Source organism: Pholcus phalangioides, unplaced genomic scaffold (genome assembly GCF_987345545.1).
Source record: "Pholcus phalangioides strain wild (caught in Gottingen) unplaced genomic scaffold, Ppha-v1.0 ptg000009l_1, whole genome shotgun sequence".
NCBI lineage: Eukaryota > Metazoa > Arthropoda > Arachnida > Araneae > Pholcidae > Pholcus > Pholcus phalangioides.
In genome coordinates, this window is record NW_028301602.1 from 52,148,858 (window position 1) to 52,166,142 (window position 17,285).

Consider the following 17,285-nt stretch of genomic DNA (forward strand, 5'->3'; position numbering starts at 1 on the left):
TTCCTCCGTATCTTCAGGGTCATTCAAGTATTACGTAAGCAGATTTTAAGCCATTTCTGACCCCCTCTCCCCTTGTCAGCAAAATTTTGTCAGCAGATTAGAATATTTCATATCTTTAAATAGAGGTGGTTGATGACGTAAGCACCCTTCAAACTCCCCCCCCCTGTCATCAAAAGTCAGCAAATTCGGAACCCCCTCCCACCTCGATGCTGACGTAATATTTGAATGACCCCTTTTCCGTGTCTTGGAAAGAACACGCCCTGTGAACAAAATTTCCATGTTTCATTTTTCCTAAATTCCAGGTATTTGACGCACTACAGTGCATTAACGGTACCTCCACGAACCACAAACAAGAATTGGCGCAAATGCGCAGGGATTCGACGCCTTGGCGCACCATGTAGCAAGAGAACCGTTTCGGCACAGTTTGGCATAATTTCCGCAGCTCTTGCACCCCTGCGATTTCATAATTCATGGAAATATCACAAAAAATGAAGTAATTGAAAAATAATTACAACTTACTAAAGAAATGTTAAATATTTTGTCCACCATGTTCTGGCTATGAAGGTGAAAGCACAAAAATTCTTGTTCAACAACAGATCAGAGTATGCCATGGTCATGATAAGGATGCGTTTGCAATTCACCTTTATTAAACCAAATGCGCCCGCACGTTAATATTCCTGAGGAACTTCTAATATATAGGGGATGTGCTGGAGACTGCAATTCACCAATGGCATCACAACATTTTGAGGTGACCCCCCACAGCCAGAAGTTGCAAGGGATGAGATGCATCCTGTTATTGTCAAAATGGGTCTTATGCAGCTGCTTTGCTGGTATTGCAATGTACATCTTGATACAAGTTGTTCTATCCACACACTGTTGCTGTGGAAGTGCTGAAATGATGTGATTGCACAAAATAGATTATACTGCTGGCCAAGTACAGCATCATCTACTTGCACATATTGCACTACGTGCACTTTTTTCTTTCGCCAAAGATTTTCGCCAATTTCCATTGCTTCAGGAATATCCATGTAAATTTTCAAGTCATTCTGACCAGTAGTTGTATATATTGCAGGGGTGCAAGTGCCCCTCATCCATTTTGGAGCAGCAAATTTCATTTTTGGAGCAGAAATTTTGAAAATGGAGCAGAACTAAACACGAACTATATCTGCGATATAAGGATTAATTTTTCTGTGAAATGCCCATAGTTTTGCCAAAAATGGTTGGAACAAATAATTCTAAATAAATTTCACTCACAAATTAAAATTCATTAAAAATTTTTCTGAATTATCTTATCTGTCACTAATAAAACATACATTAGTGAAATGATGAATAAAAATTATTAGACTCAAATTAAGCAACATGCATACTGAAAACCTAGACAGCAAGAATTTCTGCAGCTTGAACACCAAAATCTTATTCATCCTGATATAGCAAAAAAAGTGTGTGCAGAATATAATAAGAGTTTCCGTGGAAAATTGGCTTCTCACAGAATTTAAAGGAATTATTAAATTTAAAAGCAAAATGCAGAAAACGAGAAAAATATAAATACCTTATTTACTTAAACAATTTCTCAACCTAAAATAGCATATTAATAGATTACGAATCACGAGTCGCTTTCAGAAGTACAGTATCTCAATGACAATTTTTTTCCAATTTTTTATGCCCTTGAACATAAGATTGTGTATGTCTTATTCCATTAAAGCATTGGATGGACAGATTTTTCAATGTTATTAGACTCTTTTCAAATTAAGCAACATGCATACTAAAATCGTAGGCAACAAGAATTTCTGCTGCTTGAATACCAAAATCTTACTCATCCTGATATAGCAAAAAAAGTGCATGCAGAATATAATAAGGGTTTCCGTGAAAAAATAATTAGCTTCTCACAGAATTTAAAGGAATTATCAAATTTAAAAGCAAAATGCAAAAAACGAGAAAAATATTAAAAAAAAAAAAATTACTTATTTACTTAAACAATTTCTCAACCTAATAGCATGTTAATAGAATATGAATCGCGAGTCGCTTTCAGAAGTTCAGCATCTAAATGACAATTTTTTTCAAATTTTTCATGCCCTTGAACTTAAGATTTTGTATGTCTTATTCCATTAAAGCATTGGATGAACAGATTTTTCAATGTTCGAAACGAACTTTTATTTATTTGTTAACAATGAACTCTCTTTCACTGTCTGCATTACCATGTGCTAAAGATAAAAAAGCCTTCACCAAAACTGGCAAAATTTTGAACTTTGGGCTGCTTTCAAGGTTACAAAGTTTGAATATGTCTGCCCAATATCTCTGTATTCTCTGAACTGATTTCACTTCTTGTAATTATTTGCATTGTAGTGCAACCCATTCATCACACAAAATCAATAGTTCTGTTGGTGATACAATGTTAAACAACATTCCAGCAATACGTGAGGGAGTAATGTACCATCCCAGCAATGCACGAGAGGGAGTGCAAAAAACAAGAAATGGTGCAAACATTTCATTCTCTCCAACAACATGTTTTGGAAAGGTAGGACATTAATATATAATAGGTATCTCACAGAAGTTATGTAAAATGAGCATGCTCCTAATACAAACTCCTTCCTCTGACTATTGTTAAGAGCATGCCCCTCCCCCACCAATGCAGTGGCGGACTGTGCGGCCATATTGGGCGCCGCTCAAGGAAGGGTGCCCAATGGAGTTGAAAGGGTGGAAAAAGGTTTGTCGACCAAAAAAACGTGGTCAGTAGCGCCAAAAAAAAGGGTTCTGCATGGGTAGAAAATTTTTTCCCTCGAGCCGGCCCTGTTCACCAAATCCGGTTTTTCGCGATATGAAATTGTTACGATCGGCAACCGCCGACGTTACCACACGACCTTATAGTGGCTAGATGACAAAACTATGAATATATTTGCTGGAGTTTTTACAGATCCTATTTTTTCCCAAAGATCTCCGAAAAATTTCGGTAATTTAAACGAGTAAACCAATCCCCTTTTCGATGTATGCCGTCTTTAAACACCGGTTGGCAGCCGCGAAATTACTGTTATTTTCAGTATATAACCTATAACCAGCAGGAGAAAAAACGGTGTCTCCGAAATCGGAGAATTTGGCATATTCATTCAAGGACTTTGATAGCCCGCCGGTTATACCAATAACAGTACAGGACTTAATACTTCAAGGTAGTATAACTACTTTCCAAGGTCACGAAATAACGCAATTGTGGTAGATGGTGGGAAGTGAAAAAAAAAAAAAAAAAGTGTCTCCCGCCCCCCGTATCTTTTTCCGTGTCTCGGAAAGAACACGTCCCGTGATCAAAATTTTCATGTTTTTTTTTCCTAAATTAAGGGTATTTGACGTACAACAGTGCATTAGCGGTACCTCCGCGAACCACAAACAAGAATTGGCGCAAATGCGCAGGGATTCGGCGCCATGGCGCACCATGTAGCAAGAGAACCGTTTCGGCGCAGTTTGGCGCAGTTCTTGCACCCCTGACATTGTATAGTTTTGGAATCAAAACTAATTATAATCACTTTGTATATAGCTGATTTATATTTTTCATAAATTTGTTACTACTATACAGTAGAACCTTGATCAACTGGGCTTAACGGTGAAAGTATAAAAAAAAAAACTATTGAATATTAAGACTACTACTACTTCACCGCACACCAACTCCGGTCATATATCGCCATACGGTAATTTCCAACCATTGGAGTTGGGAGGGAAATGAAGGCTCCATCCATCGGTGGCCACTTCAGGCCACTTTTATGAGACTTTTTGAAAAAAACCACTTATACCATCTTACGCCATTTAAAGATATACCATCAGAATGTACCCCAAGAATATAAAATGTAGTAAAATGAAAAATTTTGGCTAATAATAAACCAATACGATATTTTCCAAGGAAAAAAAAAAATTATATTTAGGCCACTTTTATTTGGTTTTTTTAAAAAAACCACCAAGGTTTAAACTAAACAACCCTGCCCTGAAGGTTATCTGATGTGGCTTGGCCCCCCCCCCAAACCTAATTTTGTAAAAATGAACTAAGCGGAACATTTAAAGATCGCTTAAATGACCCATGGCACAATTCCAGAGAATTTAAGTGGCCTGTGGCACTTTTTCAGATCATTGAAGTAGGCCCGTGGCACAATCAAAAACCACTTAAGTAACCTGCTACACAGTTCCAGAACAAGTAAATAAGATATGGCACATTTAGAGATCCCTTGAGTGACATGTGGCACAATTTTAGAGCACTTACGCAGCCCCCAGTGCGGTTCTAAATCACTCAAGTTACCCGTGGAACATTTCCAGATTACTTCAGTGATCCGTGGCATATTTACGGATCACTTGAGTGATGTGTGACACAGTTCCAGAGCACTTTAGCGTGCCGGAAACATTTCCAGAGCACTTGAAGGATCTGTGAAACATTTAGAGATCATCGAAGTCAGGGGCGTCGGAAGTATTTCGAACCTGTGGGTGCTCGTCTTGAGTTCTATGCAGGAAATTTCGATTTCTGAATCAATTCTGTGGGTGCTCGGACCTGTTTTACAAACTTCCGTGGGTGCTCGAGCACCCACAGCACCCCCGGCTCCGACGCCACTGATCGAAGTGGCTCTGTAGGGGACTTATCAATAGAGAGAATGTTAGTTCAGGTGTCCAATAAGTAGCAAAAGGTTTTTTTTCGTTTTTGGCGCACCGAATAAGATGTCATTAAGAATAGTTCATATCTTCATAAAGGGTGGTTGGTTGATGACATAAGCATCATCCAAACCCCCCCCTCCCTCCTTGTCATCAAAATTCAGCACATTGGAAACCCCCCTCCCCCCATCGATGCTCACATAATACTTGAATAACCCCTTTCAGTCAGAGTGACTAAAAAAATTTAACTTAATAAACTTCTTCGTGGCCCCCGTATCAGTAGCCGTGGCTCCCCTTTTGCGGGATTTTCATCCGTGACCCCCCTGAAATATCCTAGGGCCCCCAGTTAAGAACCACTGAGACCGATGTTTCTTAACCTTGGTCACCTGTGGCCCCCTTTTGGATCATATTTTTTTCTTGTGGCTCCCATCTTACCCAGGTGCTTGAAACTTCATCCAAAAGCGAGATCCTTTCTACGTATTGAATTGATTTTTTCGGTAAATTTATATTGAGAACAAAAATTTTGTAAATAAGATTTGTCTCCAGAAACATATACTAAACACGTCCCATTGATGATTTTAGTTAAGGCTTATTTTCAGGGTAGGGCTTATATTAGGAACATCCTTAAAAATCATGCTAAGGCATATTTTTGGGGAAAAATGGTAGTTACGGATCTTCTCCCCAGGTCTGTAACCATTACGGTGTGTTGGACCACAAGTTTGCTAAAATGCATTTTGTACGGCTCACCAAGTTTGTGGTTACAGCCGTGACTGAACTATTCATTGAACTTTTAAATGATTCTCAAACTCTCAAGAAGAAGTATTATTCAAAAAAAGATTACAATTATTCAAGAAATATTAATTTTAGAGAAAATCTTGATATTAATAATTAACTAACTTATATTTAATTTAATATTTAATTTCGAAAAAATTTTGATTTTAAAAGTTCAAAAATTTTAACAGAACTACTACTGCATTTAACAAATGCAATATTATGATGTTTCTGAAGTTCTTTGTGAAGATGAAATATGGTTATAAAAAGTATAAAAAAGTACTTCAAGAAACGAATTTTCTTAAACACACAGTTAAAACTGTATTTCCAACGAACACACCAAGCACATGCACAGAGAGATTCAAGACCAAGCACTCGCTATTCAAGATAACTATAGTACATAATGGAGAACAGTGTCCTTTGTTCACGTCTGTTTGCAGTATTATGTGCTGGTTAACAGCTTCTTACAATGAAATCAGTGTTACTGAATGCAGAGGGAGGAGTTCGTCAAACAGCATGGGTGCAAGTCTCGCGCAAAGCAGCTAGGGAAAAACACTGGTCTGACCAGGAAGTGTTAGCATCCTGGTCAGACTAGTGGCCGTTTTCGAGAGAATTTTTTACATGCATCAACTTGTCCTTACCTGTTCTCGAAAGAATTTTTTGGACATGTCAATCAGGGTTGTCAAATTTGCTCCCCAGGTAGATACCCATTCCCCCTCCCCCCGAGCTGGGTTTTTTAGGCAAAATTTTAGTTTGAGCTTAGTTTATGTATTCCAAAAATTGTTGCATAGTGCAGTGTTTAGAATATGTATATTTTGAAATATTTTTTATTGATTTTTTAGGAACAAAAATGTGATAATAAATAATTTCTTGGAATCACAAACACCCTTTTTTATAATTCTTTTAACTTTTTTATGTAAGCATTTAGGTTTGAGATTCACATATTAAAATACACTGCTCAAAACAATTAGGGGAGCACATGGTTTTAACAAAATTATGCAAAGATGTATACCGATAAGTAACATAAAATGAATCATCCATAATTTAAAGCCTAGCATGAAACAAAAGAAGAAAACTTCATATGCAAATCAAAGTTCATGACGTCAAAAACCAGAAAAAGGAGATAAGGGCAGAAATCGGGATGTTGCAGAAACGCCTGTTTTACTGCCATAACTGTGAAATTCGATTGCGCAGTATTTTTTTTTTTGAGACAAGGTGACTTGAGGATGTCTCAACAACGTGATTTACCGGAATCCATGGCATGGCGTGTTATAGGCAGACTGGAATCCGGCAAACACAACGTAGTGTCGCGGACGCTGTTGGAGTCGCCAGAAGTGTTGTTGCAAGGCTGTGGAATCGATTCCAAGAAACAGGAAATGTTAGACGTCGACCAGGGCAAGGTCGGCCACGCGCCACTACAGCAACTGATGACCGGTATATACGGTTACCAGCCCGTCGAAACAGAACAAAGAATGCTACGCAGCTGCAAAGATGGTTGCTCTTGGCAACAGGACGAAAGGTGTCCAGTCAAACAGTACGTAATTGGCTTCATGAGGGAGGGCTCTATGCACGTAGGCCAATGGTCTGCATTCCGTTGACCCCACGCCACCGTGCGGCCCGAAGAAGATGGGCTGCTGAACATCGAGATTGGGAGCAACATGATTGGAGCCAAGTGCTGTTTACAGACGAATCCCGATTCAGTCTGGAGTGTGACACCCGACGTGTTCTGGTATGGAGGGACAGGGGCACTCGAAATAACCCCGCATTCGTTCGTGAAAGGTCACAATACAGACGAGCTGGTTGGATGGTATGGGGTGGAATCAGCATAGGCGGACGTACGGACCTGCATATCATTCGGAATGGCACTTTGACGGCCCGAAGGTATGCAGACGAGATACTGCGACCTCATGTCATCCCTTACGCTGGAGCCATTGGAGATTCCTTTGTTTTCCAGGATGATAATGCCCGACCACATAGAGCTCGTCTGGTGGAGAACATGCTTGAAGCTGAAACAATACAGCGTATGGAATGGCCAGCGTGCTCTCCTGGGACGACGCATTGCTGCATGACCAAGGCCGCCTGTTACTGTCTGAGACTTGCAGATTACACTTCTTGAGGAGTGGAACAGTATTCCCTAAAGTCTGATCGATAACCTCATCGCATCCATAGCAAACAGGTGTGCAGCAGTCTTAGATGTTCGAGGAGACCACACGCCCTATTAAAACTCATGCATCATGTCTAAACAGTACTTTTTTTTATCGTTTACATGTAATTGTTGCCCTAAATCATCTTTTCATGTTTTTTCCATATTTTCAAAGAATTAAAGCTTGATTCCAAATTTTTTTACGTCTTTTTTCTGTATTGCGCATTGATACGTGTGTACTATCCATTCTTTGCCAATACGTGGCTGTCTCGCACGGTTTTCTTCACTTTTTTGCTTGCTTCCCCTAATTGTTTTGAGCAGTGTATGTTAAAAGAAATCGCAAAAAAAATTGTAACCATGGACCTTAGTTTAACAAATATACCTGATATATGTGATAAGCATACCTACAGAAATTTATTTATAATACACAATAATTTTTCACACACACACAAATCCTTGTATAAATAAATTGAAGCACCTGCGAAGAAGTAAACCAATGTATGTAAACTGAATTTTCATTTCAAAAATATTGACATGTTTTTGCATTGCTTTTTTATAAGTTATATCAGGGACGCCGGAGCATATCTGCTGGTGTTGCTAAAGCAATACCAGTCATTTGAATGGTATTGCTGAGCAATACCATTTTTCTTTTTTAATTAAAATTTTTGGAGCCGTGGGACCCTTTCCTTGTAAGGAGTTGCATTACTGTAGCTCTTTTTGTTTACAAGTCATTTCAGGTCTAAGGGACTTTCTCATACACCCTATATGTCCATTAAGCATGAGAATAAAATGAGCATCATAGAATCTCAATTCCACAACGGTAGTCACAGCAATAGACTTTAAACAGTACATTTTATCGCTGATTTCAGACAGATCTCAACCCTTTGAGTGGCATTGACAAGATATCTCGCCTTCTTATTTTAGCATTGGTAAGTCCAAATATTTCATAAAGTTAATCCCTCACTCAGTGGAAAGCCTTCCCAATCTATTCCAATGGTCCACAAACTTTTGTCAACCATGGCTCCCTTGCCTAATTCATGATTCCTCAGCGGCTCTTCAGTAATAGATATTTTCCCATATAAAAGAACTTCTTCAAAGCATAAACAAATCAATATCTCAAGCTCGCCACGACACCCTACATAAAGGTTGGCGATGCCCCTAGAAATAGTGACGCACACTTTGAAAAAGCTAATCTATACCCATTACTTTCATTACTTTATATACTCATTTACTGCTGAAAATCATAAAGAAGCTTATTGCTATTATGCCATGTAAAGGGTTAAAAGGCATCAATCATTAATCTCATCTATGTAGGTATAGTATATATAGCTTATTAATTCTTAATCAGAAAAAAATTCTGCATCAAGTAAGAAAAAATTACTTTTATTTTTAAATATTTTAATTAAAAACTTAAAGCAATCGCTTATGGATACACAATATTTTTTGTTTTTCCATCTGGTGTGTAGATGTACAAATTTTTGGGATTACCAACATGCGAACAGGCAACGAAAATCTGTCCGTTAGAAATACAGGGCTCAAGCAGGTTGATACCTGTCACTGCTAACAACTAGCCTTGCACTTTGTTGATTGTCATGGCAAAAGTTAAACCAATCGGGAACTGTAATCGCTTGGAAGTGAATGGCATTTCTTCAGTGATAATTGGAATACGTGGAATGAAGACGTCTTCTCCTTTGGCACATCCAGTTAGAATCTGTGTTCGATGATGTAATTGTGCAATTTCTTTACGCAGAGTCTCTGTGTCTCCAAATTTCTTAAAAACATAATAGGTGCTCCGACTTTGAGGGTCAAATTGTGTGGTGGCACACCCCCGGAATATCCAAAGAGTTCAGAAATTCTGCAGAATACATAATTGTCTGCTCTGTGTCTGTGACAGTGTCAACCTATTTGTAAGATGTGGAGTCTCCCGGAATAATTTTTAGGATTTTTTTGTTGATCTTGTTCACACTGTCATTTTTCGATGCCAGAATCGCTCTCTCACAAAGCCACTCATGGTTTCTGTGATTTTGTTCAATGTTTGGGAAGACTTTGTCTGCAAGTTCTTGAACTGAGTTTAGCAACTGGCAAAATCCATTTGGGAAAGTAATGAGTCCAGTGCTTGGGTCTCTACGGGAATCCTTCCATTGCCAAGTTTGATCAACTGACGTCAAAATGATCGAACTGCTGAGTCATTTTTCAGTTGAACTCGCATGTTAGTGGATAATGATAATTTTTTAACTTCTTGCCATAGTGTTGATGATTTGAGGCAAGCATTGAGTTCATCAGCTGGCGTGAAACATTTTTATTCTCAATTTTGTCATCGTAATTGTTGTCTTCTGTTGTTAGCGACGTAATACGTCCAGCTTGTGCAGCAAATATTATTCAAACGCCTTTTAAGCATTTTTTAATTTGAAACTATACCTCTACGATGGGCGGTTGATGAGATAAAGGCCGCATTACCACTTACAGGATACCCTGTATATAGGCTAGCAGAAATACCCGGCGCTCTTCCCGGGTTTCCTTCAATTACTGGGAAGATTGGCAAAGTTACAAACCGTTATAAAAGAATAAACTGTTATAATAACAGAATTAAAAGGTGTGACAAACCATTGTAAAGGCATATATACACGTCTGAAACGCATTGTTGGAAACCACAGTAACCAAAGTAAACGTTCCGAAAGTAATTGTTGAGGCCCCAAAACCATTGTTGCCCGACAGTTTTTCACCCATTTCGGGCATTTGCCCAGCTTTGACTAACTTTTAAAGTAGCCTATGGTTCAATCCCGGTCCTGTTTGGTATGTATGCAAAATCTGGCTACGATCGGCCTAAAACTGTAGATTTGTACAAGGAACAGACAGACATACTTTCACATTTATATATAAGGTATATATATATTCAGAGCATATGTATGAATGTTGAACTGGACTGTGTGTGGACAGCCTCCTAGCTCAGCGAATAGCTCTTACGACGTTAGCCCCCCAGTATGAAAGATCCAGGCTTTCGAACTTCATTATTATTTCCTTATTCCAAAAATGTATATTTAGACATAATGTAAGATGCACACATAAAGGATGTACATATATGTTTAAATTAGATATTTTGAAGTTATGGGGAAATAGAAAATTCAATTTTCCCCACTTTGCATGAAAAACCCGTCCGGGCTGGGTTTTTTACAATCTTGATGTCAATGTGTGTTTGGTATTTCAAGAGTTAAGACAGAGCACAACTTGAAGTAACTATTTTTTTAATGAAATTTAGACACGTGGACAGCACAGTGTTTTATAGCATTGGTATTACACAGATTGCTGAAACTTTTGCAAATACACACTGGGTCGCTTTATTGTCTTCTTTACTCAAAAGGAATCGATTCCTGTCCCTGCCAAGTTTTTTCTTTGCCTCCAAAGAGCTGAAGGTCAAATCTTCAGATTGTGATGTTAGGTGATGAAAAATATGAAAAAAATTACCTTTATTTTCATCAGGATTTTGAAAAACTAATTAAATTAAGGAATTTGTTGAATCAAATTTCATTATATTGAGGTCCAACCGTATATACAATATATCAGGGCTTGAAAAATTTATAAAATGTTTAAGTGCCAGCCTAATTTCTTAGGAGCCAAGCATGGTATTTTTCACAAAAAAAAACTATGCAAAAATGAAGTTTTCTTTTACTTTTTCATATTAAAAGATATAGTGTAATGAAATAAAATTTTGTGTCCCCCTTAGACTTGACACAATTTAGGTATTTCTATTATTATTTTTTTCTTATTTTTCTCCCCTTAGGAAATTGTAGGCGCCAATACAGATTTTCTAGTCACCATGGTGACCTGGTGCAACCTTGCAATATATAATATATACTTGATCTCTTTTTTTTTTTTTTCAATAACTCAAATTCACAGAAGGATACCAAATTTGAACATTTTTCACATGACTCGAAACTACATTGTTAGAATTTGTTACCAAAAAATTTTTAACTGCTCAGAATACTGAAAGAATAACTATGAGCTTACCTTTATTTCTAAAGACTGATACTCATTATTTGTTCTTGTATTCAAGCATGCAATAAGTTTGTAAGAATCATCAGTTGAGCACCCCAAAGCTTCACCTAGTAGATGACTGGTATTTAATGTAAAAACTTTGTCAACAATAATTCCCCAATCAGCTAATGGTGAACCATTCTGAGCAATAACTCTTTTTACCTTACCTGAAAAAGAATCTTTTTTAGTGAACTATTAATATTACAGAATTTTCTATAGCAAAAAAATCAGAGGATCTTGCTTTTCCTTCTTTCAAACAGAGCACAATCCAGTCTATCGACATAGGAAATTTACAACCTGGTGAGCTGTGCCAGAAATGTGAACATGTGTACTTAACAGTCTGAGTGTGTATCTATTGTTGTGTCTGATGTTTCAGTGCTGCCATGTATATTGCAGAAGTGAAATAATTGAATAACACACTGCCATAAGAATTTTTGCACCAAGAAAGAGTTTTCCAAATCAAACAAAATTTTATACATGTGAGTACAACATTGATATAAGTAAGTGATTACATAATTAAAGCAGAAGGATCATTTCTTACAGGAAAAACTACAATTGAATGGAAGTTCTAGTACCCTGTTAGGCTACCTTTAGCTTGAATATATGATGTGATACAGATATGTCGGGGCCGAAATAGCTTTTCATTGGGAGAGCAAATGCGTAGAAGAAACGATTTTATTTTCCGTAATACAAGACGAGACATGCGTAGGCGTCGAACGAACATATCATACTAGGGAAAAAATATACAAGGGAAAAGAAGACAAGCGAAAAGTCACATAACGTATCAGTTTCGCCATCTGGAGGTGACCAGAGGGATTACAAACGTAAGCTCGTACTATTCCCAACATCCTCCCCACCCTGGTCAACCTCCAGAGGAATTACCAATTGAATTGGCCGTCGAATTTCTGTTCCACTGGCTGTACGTAGAATACACGAACGAAGGTTGCCGGCACGACCTTTGACGAGAGATAATACGCGTGCCTTCGTCCACATGTGTCGAGGTCTTGCATCTTCCTGTAGGAGGACGACATCTCCTAATGTTTTCCGTAAACAACGTTTGACGACACCAATCATGCGTTCCCACCATCCTCCCCACCAAGCCGCTCGAGGGGCTATGAATTTCCAAGTGATTCCGTGGGAGGCGTAGTACTGGTGAGCAGAAGGTGAAGTCATGGCACTCCAAAGGACGGAAAGCTCACGATTTGCGACGTGAAAAGTCTGCGCATTATCCGAATATACAGTGTTGGGAACACCTCGACGAGCAACAAAACGTGAAAATGCCAGCAAAATCTTATCTGTAGAGCAATCCGTGACAAGCTCGAGATGAATCGCTCGAGTGACAGCACATGTAAACAACAAGATATACACTTTCACTGAGATAGAGCTTCTACGAACGTATAGTAGGCCAGCGAAGTCTATTCCCACGACACTGAATGGTTTCGACTGTGTGACTCTATCCGAAGGAAGTGGTGCTTCAATTTGAGCCGGTGGCGTGTTTCTAAAAATTTTACAGGGAAGACACTGGCGTAGGACACTTTTAATAATCTGTCGCCCTCGAAGAATCCAGTAATCATTTCGCAGTTCTGATAGTACCACTCTCGTGCTCAGATGATGGAGACGAATATGTACGTGACGAATGAGCAATTTGACAAATGGGTGTGAACCATCGAGTACTAAAGGATGCTTTGAAGCAGCTGGAAGTGATGCGAACTGCAAGCGACCACCAACTCGTATCAGATTGTCACTAAGAAATGGATGTAATTGTGCAATTTTCGAGTCTTTTGGAAGTTGTTTACTATGTCGAAGAGCATCATAGTCAGACGGAAAACAATCCATTTGAACTTGACGAATCCAATAACATTTCGCTTTTTCGAGTTCTTTTGCTGTTAATTCGCCATGAAGTTTGCAAGACGTGCGACAGTTGTATATGAATCGTTGCATCCACGAGGTAACCCGAATAAGTTTCGCGTAAGAACTGAAACGAGAAATGTCAATTACTGGGAGAGACGTAGATACCAACATTGAACTTTTCACAGTCTGACGAATTTCTGTCGAAGGTAGATCTGGACCAGTCTCAAGAGCATCATTCAGAGATGGGTATTCGTTGACATGAGACGATGAATCGAATACGATACGACACTTTTCCGGCTCAAGAATGGTCTTCTTCACTGCGTGGTGAGGGAGATAATAAATTCTAGGACTTGACGATTCTGGCGCGATTTCGACGTGGCCGTTCTGGATGTAACGTTCCATTTGCTGAATGTACATTTCCCGAAAAGGGCGATCCTTATCCAGACGTCTACGAAGAATGTCAAGGCGGCGTGAGGTAATAGGTCGATTGTCCGAGGTGAGGCATACGTTTTCTTTCCACGGTAGTGAAACGACACGACGATGGTTTTCCAGGCTGTTAGATTCGTGAAAATCTCGCAATATTTTTGTTTCACCAGTCGAGAGTGATTTTTCGTTTACATCGGTGATTCCCATGGCTTCGAGTTCCCAGAAGCGTTTGAACGAGTCATTTATTTCTTCAGCACAAGTAGTAGCCATGCAATGAACAGTAGTGTTGTTCGAAGCAGGAGTGTGTTGGACATGAACGTTGGAATGGGTACCACTCAAGATATGTCCGAGATGAGACGGAACAAGAACGAAAGTGTCTGACAATTTGACCGGTGAATCAGTTTTCACTATTTTCCAGTAATAATCACTACCGATGAGAATTTGAATCGGGATGTCGTCAGAAGAGTGAGGGTCCGCAAGCTGAATTCTGCGTGAAGTAGCAAATGCACCAATGTCTACTGGAGCCGTGGGATGTGAGGCGTAGGAATTATTGCTTTCGAAAGCAACTATCGGAATCGATCTGTTATCCCAAATGCTAGATAAGAAAAATTGCACTTGACGTCGATACATCGATTGTTTTGGCACAGCTTCGAATGCACTAATAGACAAGTTGACCGATTGCAGCACATGCAATTGCAGTTCATTCACTAAACTGCTGTGAATGAAGGAGGTTTGACTTCCGGCGTCTAACACACATCGAGACAATTTGCAATTTCCGTTGGGACCGAATACCCAAATACGTGCAGTTTGCAAATACGTAAAACGGGGCGATACATCAATTTTACCAACAGCAGTAGAGGCATGAAGTGAAGGACAAATGGATACGTGATGTTTTCTTTTACAGTTAGAACAAAAAGCTCTAGCACGGCGTGGGCAAGTTTTAGCGTTATGCGAACGGTTAGTACACAAAAAACAACGACGAGTTTCTTTTAGCTTCTGCACTCGTAATTGAACATCAGTTATCACCAAGCAATTTTGGGGCCAATGATCATACGATTCACAAAATGGGCAGAAGGGTGACGGATTTTTCTCGTTACGTCGAATGCGAACATGAAATGCTTCCGTAGTCGGGCGGAAAGTCGAAGGTGGCAAAGGAAACTCACCTTGCACTTTGCTTGAAAATCGAAGTCCGTCGATTTCTTCACCGAGGAACTGCATCAGCTTTGATATGTCCATGTCCGAGATATCTTGCCGTTTAGAGTAGATAATCCACCGTTGACGAATGTCCATAGGAAATGTGCGAAGAATCTTCGGTGTCAAAATCCGACTGTAGTTATCGACATCTTCGCCGAGTGATCGGAGAGCTTGAATATGGGCGTTAATTTCCAAGTAGGTGTCGTTGAGAAACTCGGGCGATGAAGCTGTCGTTGGGCGCAGGCTGTCGAAGAAATCGATGTGGGTCTGTATGATGGTATCCTTGTTGCCGTACCTGTCGATCAGCATCTTCTTTACCGTCTCGTAGGCTTCCGATGTGACGCCGATTCCCTCGACGAGCTTCTTGGGTTCGTTTTGGAGATACCCCCGTAGATAAACGTGTTTGTCGATGGTTGACAGTTGAGGATTCTCGTCGATCGAAGAGGTGAATTGTTGCCAGAATGTCGGCCATTCTTCAACACAACCGCGGAAGGGCTCTAGGCGTATTGTAGGCAGCTTGAGAGCACATGGTGATGAAGTCGATGTAGGCTGAGTTGAAGCGGGAATCGAAGTAGCAACCAGAGGAGGCACCGTCGTTGGAGACTTGTTGCGTTTTCGTAGCACGAGAGAAGCATCGAACAAGGCACGTTTCGCTTTCTCAGTGTATTCCTCGCATTTTTCGATATCGATAGCGTAGTCCTCGTCCGATAGTAGAGCGTGAATACCGTCGTCAAGGCGAAGTAATTTGTCCAATTCCTCCGTCAAACGAGAAACCATGAAGTCGATTTCAGAGTCGGTTTCCTTCCCGGCACTGTCCAACGTTGAAACGAATCTAGTCACCTTGGCGCGCACCGTTGTCCGTTTCCGATGGAGCGTCGTTAATTTCTCCTGATCCATGTTAAGACGAGTTTCGTTGGTCAAAATGTTCATCCGACAGGTTTCCTTCATCAAAATATTCGTTTCGGCGTGTTTCGTTCACCAAAATATTCGTTCCGGCGGGTTTCGTGCACCAAAATATGTCGGGGCCGAAATAGCTTTTCATTGGGAGAGCAAATGCGTAGAAGAAACGATTTTATTTTCCGTAATACAAGACGAGACATGCGTAGGCGTCGAACGAACATATCATACTAGGGAAAAAATATACAAGGGAAAAGAAGACAAGCGAAAAGTCACATAACGTATCAGTTTCGCCATCTGGAGGTGACCAGAGGGATTACAAACGTAAGCTCGTACTATTCCCAACACAGGTGGGCATTGAGGCATACAGGTCCCGTATGGTGTCCCGCATCATCTCATTCCACAGTTGCTGTAAGTGCACCTCTAATTCAATCAAATTTATTAGGCTGACCAAGTTGCCGTGGTGGTCGGCTGAAGTTGGTTTTCTGTGTGTGGTTTCCAAGTTCAAGGCGCGAATGCAAACCGATCCCCCCTTTAAAAAGTCTCGCCACAGAGAGCAATCGACCTACAAACAGTACAAATTATAATTCAATCATAACACATCACTCACTTGACTTCTGAAATATAGATGGCAGCACTGAAAAATCAAACAACATTACATACGCACTCAGACTGTTAGGTACACACACACAGTTACACTTCTGGCACAACTCATTAGGTAGTAAATCACCCATAGATGGTGATAGACCTGAGTTGTGCTCGGTTTGAAAGAAAGTGAATCTATAGCGACAAAAAATAAAATATGATGAGAATCATCTGGGCCCTGTCAGCTCCACCCTTGTGGGCACCATGTTGATCTCCTTCAACATTATCATCCACAGGTCGGGAAATGCTTATACCACTGTCACAGCTTATGATTACACGCATTTATTTATACATCAAAAAAGCATGCATTTACATGTTATCGCAAGACAGTATTTTATGTATTTTGTACGTACAGTCAAACCTTGTTAATGAGTCACTCTTGGGCACAAGAATGTTCAACTGGAAAGACTCCGTGGGGGTGTCTTTCTGTACACAGTAAAATTGTATAAAAAGAAATTACGTAGTTGCTGGTGGTGCAACAGTTTTTCCCCGCTAATCGCTGTGTTTTGACATGGGACCCCTCCTGCCTCTTCGTTCAACTCATTTACAGTGTAAACAAGAGTCAATCTCGGTGTAGAAGCGAGTGGGAAATGATGGCCAATTGTTGAGAAATCGAATGTCAACAAATCCTTGAAACTCAATATATCCGAAGGCATCTCTGATGTAGAGAAAAATACTGAAGAGCAAAATGCAGAAAAAACGAAGATGA

At 39.7% G+C, this 17,285-nt stretch overlaps 1 protein-coding gene across 2 annotated transcripts in view; it reads right to left on the bottom strand.

Moving 5' to 3' along the window:
• LOC149083282 (neuroligin-3-like) overlaps positions 1–17,285 on the bottom strand; it is a 335,669-nt gene that overhangs the window by 214,114 nt on the left and 104,270 nt on the right. For both annotated transcript variants that reach the window (XM_089236507.1, XM_089236506.1), the window contains exon 5: positions 11,537–11,730. In XM_089236507.1, coding sequence (XP_089092633.1) covers positions 11,537–11,730 — 194 coding nt within the window. The remainder of the gene's footprint in view (positions 1–11,536; positions 11,731–17,285) is intronic.